The 8,611-nt window shown below is 44.7% G+C and overlaps 1 protein-coding gene across 1 annotated transcript; it reads right to left on the bottom strand.

The window, feature by feature from the left end:
* Nucleotides 1–6,323: 6,323 nt before the first annotated feature.
* Nucleotides 6,324–8,260, bottom strand: LOC124247346 (C-C motif chemokine 2). Its single transcript, XM_046676511.1, has 3 exons — nt 8,133–8,260; nt 7,202–7,319; nt 6,324–6,824 (listed from the first exon to the last, which is right to left on the bottom strand). The coding sequence occupies exons 1-3, from the start codon at nt 8,206–8,208 to the stop codon at nt 6,719–6,721; spliced, it is 300 nt and encodes a 99-aa protein (XP_046532467.1). The 5' UTR covers nt 8,209–8,260; the 3' UTR covers nt 6,324–6,718.
* Between the last annotated feature and the right edge of the window lie 351 nt (nt 8,261–8,611).

Genomic DNA, 8,611 nt, shown 5'->3' with positions numbered 1-8,611 from the left:
TCTGTTTGGATGATATATCTGTTGTTGAAAGTGGAGTATTTAACTCGCCTACTAGGGGCCAGCCTGGTGGCACAGTGGTTAAGTTTGCATGTTCTGCTTCGGTGGCCTGATGTTTGCTGGTTTGGATCCTGGGTGCAGACATGGTACCGCTTGGCAAAAGCCATGCTGTGGTAGGCATCCCACATATAAAGTGGACGAAGATGGGCATGGGTGTTAGCTCAGGGCCAGTCTTCCTCAGCAAAAAGAGGAGGATTGGCAGCAGATCTTAGCTCAGGGCTAATCTTCCTCAAAAAAAAAAAAAAAAGAATATACAAAAAAAATCTTGAAGTTGCCTACTATTATTGTGTCATTGTCATTTCTTCCTTTAGATCTGTTAGTATTTGCTTAATATGTTTAGTTGCTCCGGTGTTGGGTGTATATGTATTTATGATTGTTATATTCTTTTGATGAATTGACCCCTTTATCATTATATAATGACCTTCTTTGTCTCCTCTTACACTTTTTGGCTTAAACTCTATTTTGTCTGATATAAGTATAGCTACTCCTGTTCTCTTTTGGTCTTCCCTTGTATGGCATATCTTCTTTCATCACTTCACTTTGAGCCTAGATGTGCCCTTAAAGCTGAAGTGAGTCTCTTGTAGGAAGTATATAGTTGGATCTTGTTCTTTTTAATCCATTTAGCCACTCTACGCCTTTTTTGGAGAATTTAATCCATTCACATTTAGAGTAATTATTCACAGGTCAGGAGTTACTAATACCATCTTATTGTTTTCTGACTATTTGTAGTTCCCTTGTTCCTTTCTTTCTCTCTTACTGCTTTCCTTTGTGAATTGATGCTTTTCCCTAGTGGTGTGCTTTGATTCCCTTCTCTTTATCCTTTGCGTATCTACAGTAGGTTTTTGCTTGTGGTTATCATGAGGCTTACATAATATATCTTATAGATACAGCAGTGTATTTTATGCTGATAACACATTAACTTTGATTGCATACAAAAACTCTACCTTTTTACCCCTTTTATGTTTTTTATGTTACAATTAACTTCTTTATATGTTGTGTAGCCATTAACAAATTATTGTAGCTACAGTTATTTTTAATCATTTTGTCTTTTAACCTTTGTACTAGAGTTACGTGGTTAATTCACCATCATCTTACAGTATTGGAGTACTCTGAATTTGAATATATACTTACTTTACCAGTGTGTTGTATATTTCTTTATGTTTTTATATAACTAACTAGTGTCCTTTCATTTCAGCTTGAAGAAGTCCTTTCAGCATTTCTTGCGATGCAGGTCTAGTGATGATGAACTCCCTCAGTTTTTGCTCGTCTGAGAAAGTCCTTATCATTACTTAATTTCTCAAGGACTGCTTTGCCTGGTAGAGTGTTCTTAGTTTGTGAAGTTTTTTTTCTTTCAGCACTCTGATTATATCATCCCACTGTGTCCTGATTTTAAGGTTTCTGCTGAGAAATCTGCTGATAACCTTATGGGGATCCCTTTGTAAGTTCCAAGCTTCTTTTCTCTTGCTGCTTTTAAGATTTTCTCTTTGTCTTTGATTTTTGACAGTTTTATTACAATGTGTCTTGGAGAAGATGGTTTTTTTTTTTTTTGAGGAAGATTAGCCCTGAGCTAACACCTCTGCCAATCCTCCTCTTTTTGCTGAGGAAGACTGGCCCTGAGCTAACATCCATGCCCATCTTCCTCTACTTTATATGTGGGACGCCTGCCACAGCATGGCTTGCCAAGCAGTGCCATGTCTGTACCCAGGATCTGAACTTGCGGACCCTGGGCCACTGAAGCGGAACATGCACACTTAACTGCTGCACCACTGGGCCGGCCCCAAAGGAGAAGATCTCTTTAAGTTGAGCTTGTTTGGAAGCCTATGAACTTCATGAAATTGGATATCTAAATTTCTCCCTGGATTTGGGAAGTTCTCAGATGTTATTTTTTTTTTAAATAAGGTTCCTGCCCCCTTCTCCCTTTCTTCTCCTTCTGGAACCACAATAATTCACGATTGTTTCTTTGGATGGTATCTCATAAAACATGTAGGCTTTCTTCACTCTTTTTAATTCTTTTTTCTTTGTTCTCCTGCGACTAGATAATTTCAAAGGGCCTGCATTCTATCTCACAAATTCTTTCTTCTCCTCAATCCATTCTCCTGTTCACAATATCTATTGCATTTTTCATTCCATTCATTGTATCTTCAGCTCTAGACTTTTCTTTTCTTTAATGATTTCTATCTCTTTGTTAATCTTCTCATTTTGTTCATGTATTGCTTTCCTGATTTTGTTGAATTGTCTTCCTCTGTTTTCTCGTAGCTCATTAAGCTTGCTTGAAATGCTATTTCACACTCTTTTTCAGGTAAATCATAGATCTCCATGTCTTTGGGGTCAGCTACTAGAAGGTTATTGCGATCCTTTGGTGGTGCCATGTTTTCTTGCTCTTTCACATTCCTTGGAGTCTTGTGCTGCTTTCTTTGAATATGAAGTAGCAGTCACCTCCTCCAGTCTTTATTGTCTGACTTTGAGAGACAAATCCCTTCTGTCAGCCCTGCTAGGGATTTTGAAGCTTTCTCAGAACGTCTATGGATATACCTTCTCCAGGCTTCTTGCTCCCTCTTATGGCAGAATTCTTAAGCTTGTATGCCTTTTCTCAATCCTGCAACACACCAGGCCAAGCGCTGGCAGCCTCTCTTGCTTTCTCAAGTGTGGAGCTAGCTCCAGTTTGTGATCTCCTCCTGGCCCAGAGATTCAGGCTGGCTTTCTGCTTGTGCTCACTACCTGTCTGCTAAAGCTTGCTTTTGCCATTGTTGGGGATATTCATAGGGAGCCAGACACATGTTGGGGGTGTGTGGGTGAGGCTCATGGAGCACTAGTGGTGCCTGTGGGCCAGTTAGGGGGGTCTTCAGATGAGACATCTCCACTGGCTTGTGGGTGGGCTTCTTGATGGAGTCTGCAATACAGTTAGTAGGATTCACATCCCTTTAGTGCCTTCCCAAAGTCCTATCTTCTGCTCCCCCAGCCTCTTCTTGACCCCCAGCAGCTCACACCTCAGTACTCCAGATGGGGCAGGAGAGAAATGAGTGTCTTTGGCAGCATCCACATAACTGAGGAGCTGGGGAAGCTCACTCATGTGCTCTCACTTCCCCTCACAGGAGAAATCGCAGGCTGAGAAGGTCTCTCTTGGCACCGAGCTGTGCCACTTTGGGAGAAGGGTGGCACCAGTGATGTCAAACTGCTCGTCTTATCCACTCCAATGCATCCAAACTTGAATTTTTGCTCCAATGGTGTGCTAGAAGCTTCTCTGCTAGAAACCTGAACTTCCACAAAGGCTCTTTCATATATGCATGATTGTCTAGGACAGCACTCGCCAGTGGACTCCCAGACCACAGCCACAAGTGGCTAGAACCAGTTCATGGGTCACTGCAGATTCCACAGCCAGGGCCGAGATCTGCATGTTTTTTACTGAGACTTTCTCGGTCCCTTGGCTTATGGTGCTGGATCCCACAGCTCCCAAAAAGACACTTTTCATGAATGGTTGCAAAATTACTGTCGTTGAGGGGAAGATATGAACGATGAGCATCTTATCTGACCATCTTACTGACTTCACTCTTCTGCCCATTACCGTTTTCTTTTGTGACATTTTGATAGCTTCTAGTGTACCATTTTATTTCCTTTTTTTCTTTTAGTACATGTGTTTGAGTTACTTTCTTAGTAGTCACTGTAAGGATTACCGTTATCATTGTAATTGAGAACAAGCTAGTCCAGATTAATACCAACTTAATTTTAATAGTAAATGAGAACTTCGATCCCAAATGACTTCACTCCCTTCCTTCACCTTAAAGCTGTTATGGGTAGAGGAAGGAGCCCATGAGCTAAGGAATTCAGGAAGCCTCCAGAGGCTGGAAAAGGCAAGAAAACAGATTTTCTCCTAGAGCTTTGAGAAGCAACACAGCCTTACTGACCTATTTTAAATTTCTGACCTCCAAAACTGTGAGATAATAGATTTGTGTGTTTTTAAGCCATTAAGTTTATGATAATTTGTTATAGTAACAATAAGAAATGAATATAGATTTTGGTCTGAAAGTGGGGTGTTTCTATAACAAATACGAGAAAACGTAGAAGTGGCTTTGGAATCGGGCAATGAACAGGGGCTGGAAGAATTCTGAGCATGATAGAAAATGCCTAGATTTCCTGGAACCGACTATTGGCAGTGACAGGAAATGAAGACGCCACACTTGGCATTCTCTCCTCAAATGGGGCCTCTTGCCAATGCTTTGTGTTCACAGTTTCGTCATCCAAGGAGCAAGGAATCCCACGCTTAGCTGGAGGCAAAAGTGAATTAAGATTCCTGAAAATGAATGGAGATGGCCTAAAAAGGGAATGTGAGTGGATCGTTTTTGGGCTGGAGCGCATGGATTGCCCCTCCCCCAGCCTCCCCTCCTTCCAGCCCCTCCATCTCATGTCTGCCTGGCAATAGAGGTCCGGATGCTCAGTAAATTACTCGGTGATGTCCCGTTTGCTTGCGCTCCTCTCCCTTTTTGCCTGCTGACGTCCACCGCACTTTGAGATTTACTCCTGATTGACCATCAAAGCTGAGGATGGGAGGAGTGGAGGAGAGGCAGGGAGGGCTGGCGAGCCTGAAGGTCAGTGAGTTCCATAAATAGCTGCCAATAGATCATCTGCTGACCGACGTCTCAGAGTACTTTGTGAGTCTTCCTTGGAGCTTCCATGGAATCCCTCAGCCTGAATCAGGGGTCCTGGACTGGCTCAGGAATGTGGAAGCAGAATCTCTCTTCCTCTCCAGCTGGTAGAAATGGGAGATTCCCAAGAAACACACTCCCAGATCCCGGAACCTAGATTCTGCTGAGTTCCTATTTGTGACACATTATCATCCCCATTTTATTGATGGAGACTCAAAATATTCAACCTGTACTAAGTGACAGGGTGAGTCAATGCCAGTTCTGGGATTAGAACCCAAACGTCCTTCTCCCCAGCCGGGGTTTTCTCCAGCTGCCAAAGGCACAGCTTGGTCTCTCTTGATTTAACAGCCACCTCCCCGTCAGACTGGACAGGTGAACCTCAAATTCACCATACAAAACCTATTCAACAGGGCGAGAGACCTGTTTTCTTTAGTGGAGGGGCTGTCTGTGTCTCAGTGGGTCAAATGCCTCACAGGTAGATCAAATGCCGTGCAAAGGAATAGAGACCTTAGGTGGGCATTCAGGACAAAGAGGCCCATCCACCTAAACGGATGATCTCAGGCTCCTGGGATTGGAATGGGGGGACATTGATGCGGAAAAGTGCATTCTGGTTTCAGGAAAGTTGTCCCCTTAAAATGTGGGTTGTAGACGGGGTTTCATATCTTAGGTCACAAGTCATTCTCCTCCATCTACATCGCTCAGCATTTCCTCCTGCCCAGCTTATTCTTCTCCAAAGCTGCCTCTCACACCCCATATTCAGCCACTCATCATCTCTTGCCTGGACCACGGCAGGAGCCTCTCCCTCGTCCTTACTTCTCCAGGTCTGCGTGAAGCCAGTAAATTACATTTCCTGAAACTTACCTGTAAACCTTTGAACATGCCCGTGGCCTTCCTCATTGGACCAAATATTTTCAACATCTCCTTTTAACCTATGAAGTTGAGTACTAACTTACCACCCTGACGTTCAAAACCCTTCACTCAACCTCCCTTTCTAAACTTCCCCATCACTTGACAGAGACATGGACCCCAACTCCCATCTGATTTGTTTTCTCCTTCTTTGATGTATGCATCATCATCATTTCTACCTCTAGGTATTTGCTCCCACTCTTCTTTCTCCTTTTCTTAACAATCTTGTAATTCATCAAGAATAAGTTCAAGTCCTATCCTCTTTATGAAATCTTAATCTAACCATCTTATCATTAAGCCATTAGGTCTCTTTCTAATTTCCTAATGTCTGCGGTGTCTGTATTACTCAAAGTTGGAGGATTAATTGGATGGGGAGAGATTGGGGGCAGGTAGCCCAGGTAGGGGGCATTTGCAATAGATTATGGGAGAGATTGTGGGCAGGGGTCAGGAGCTGTGAGAAAAGAGATGGGAGGGGAGGCTGCTGCCAAACAGGTGACAAGGGTAGTTGGGATGTGGGCAGATGGTGTCAGGGGCTGGAGTGGTGGTGGGGGAATGCCTTAAAGATTCTTCTATAGGCACTAGATGAACCCACCCAGGGCCAATCCACATTCTCAATCCTCCAACATATGACCCCGCCCTCTGAAACCATGCTGCTTCCTCACCACCAAGTGTGTGTATTCAGCTTTTGAATTTTCTTCAAGAAAACACCAAAAGTTAGGTTTTGTACAAAAATATATATATATTGTTCAGTAGTTACATCATAATATACATTTCCACAATAGCGTTTTTAGCAATGTCTTATAATTTTAAACAAAAAGGTTTTGCATTAATGATCCTTGCAAGGACCCTCAACACCATCCCAAGGGTAGAACTGGGGTTCACAGAGGAAAGCAGTTTGCTCAAGTCTCCATATCTCACAGACACTAGTATTCGTGGAAGATAAACTTTAAACATCAATAACTTAAATAAGATTAACGCTACTTAAGCATCAAGTTTCATGTCAATAAACAAAGTTCATACTCTTTGAAACTATAATAAAATAATATCAGGGGGCATTTAGGGAATGCTAGAAGACAATAAATTAGCTTCAGATTCTTGGCTTTTGGAGTAGGTGTTCAAGGCTTTGGAGTTTGGGCTTTCTTGTCCAGCTGCTTCACAGCATCCTGGACCCACTTCTGCTCGGGGTCAGCACAGATCTCCTTGGCCAATATGGTCTTGAAGCTGTGGGGGGAGAAGGCACAGTTAGTTCCATTAAGATTTCAGCCTAGGAGTGAAGCCCATGCTGCCCCGAGAAGCTACCATGGGAACTAGAGGAGGAAGACAGGTGGAAGGAGGGAACCCAGGGCAAGTTGCTCCTATAGTTGTCCCAGTTGAAGCCATCCTGACATCGGGTTAAAAAAATTGGAATGCTCTGAATAAGCACCCAGATGGAGAGGGATGTTTGGAGTCACCGTTGCCCTGGTGGCCTCAGTTTTCGCACGGGGCACTGTGAGTTATTGAATGAGATGATGTCACTCTGACTCTAAGTTTGTGAGGCTGCCCCTTGCTCCCTGAGGAAGAACTGGAGCTCCCAGAGAGGGCTGGTGCATTCAACTCACATCACAGCTTCTTTGGGACACTTGCTGCTGGTGACTTTTTTATAGCTCCCCAGCCTCTGAGATGAGATCTTCTTACTGGTGAATGTATAGCAGCAGGTGACTGGAGAATTAATTGCATCTGGAAATAGAACCGCAAAGAAAAACCATTTTAGGATGGACTAGATTCTTCTGATCTTAGTCAGAGCAGAAGAAAGGAATAAGGAGAAGGGAAAGGGAAGTCAGGAGCGGGGGTAGAACCTGTTACACCCCAACAATTCTGCCTATACCTTGGAGCTAGAAGGTCATACTGACTCAGTTTCCTATGCTGTAAAATGGGTATACAGCACTGATAATGGACAGAGGGAAGGGGGAACTCTTAAAACTATATCACTCCTGGGAGTGTCCTTAGGAGAGACTAATAATCCAAATTATCAGGGTCAGGGAAGATCAGCTCCGGGACTCCAGCTATGGGTCACCCTCTAGGCACCCAGCAATCTATGCCTAATAGTAAGTTTCTCTGATACCCGTTGCCTCTGCAGAGCTGTGTCTCTGGAAGCTGGACTGAATGAAGCACAGCCCAGGTTCTGGGTCTCCTGCTCTGCACTCCCCCATATCTGGAAATACCCTGCACACCCACCGCCAGAGGCCCCCCTCTTGATCACCCCAGTCCCCAAACACTGTTGAAGGGAGCCAGGGCAGTAACTGCACTGAGGCTGTGTTTACAGAGCTGGAGTCCGGGGAGGAGCTGGATTTGGCGTCCACAGCTGGAATTCTTGCCCAGACTCTGGCCAGGAGCAGCTGTGTGATAAGGCTCACCCCTTATCCTTCTCTGACCTTCCCGATCTTAAAAAGGCAGTTGTTAGAGTGAGACTGTGGGTACCCTTCTGCTCTGATGGCCTGCGAACCCAGAAATGGGGCGATGTGCTTCAAAGGGAAGGAGATGGGGTCTTACCTGGCTGAGCCAGCACCTGGGTGCTGAAGGTGGCCGCGGTGAGCAGCAGGCACAGGAGGGCTGCGGAGACCTTCATGCTGGAGGGTAAGGATGGGAGCTTCGGCCTGAGAGTTGTTGGTTTCTGGCTTGGTCTCAGCCTCTCTGCTCCTCCAGCGCTCTGCCTGCCTTTTATTGAAAGCCAAGAGGGTGGGGCAACGGGAGAAAGCTGGGCCCCAGAGCAGCATCATTCTCAATGAATGACGAAGTGGAATGTTAAATGCGCTGAGCAAGGGCAGCATCCTGGGAGATTTCCAGGAAGTAGGAGAAGGAAGCAGTGGTCAGGACTTGGCACTTTTTCCATCCGTTGCTGAGACCAAAAAAAGTGGTGGGGTTGGGGGGAAGGGGAGGCCAGTTATGTTGGGAGCGACCACAGACATGAACCCAGAGGGTTATTCTTAAAGATTCCTTCTGCTTTCTCAGAAGTGAAAGCTCTGCAGAAA

Source organism: Equus quagga, chromosome 11 (genome assembly GCF_021613505.1).
Source record: "Equus quagga isolate Etosha38 chromosome 11, UCLA_HA_Equagga_1.0, whole genome shotgun sequence".
Classification (NCBI taxonomy): Eukaryota; Metazoa; Chordata; class Mammalia; order Perissodactyla; family Equidae; genus Equus; species Equus quagga.
Note: the sequence above shows the minus strand (reverse complement) of the source record. Positions and strands in the feature narration are given on the sequence as shown.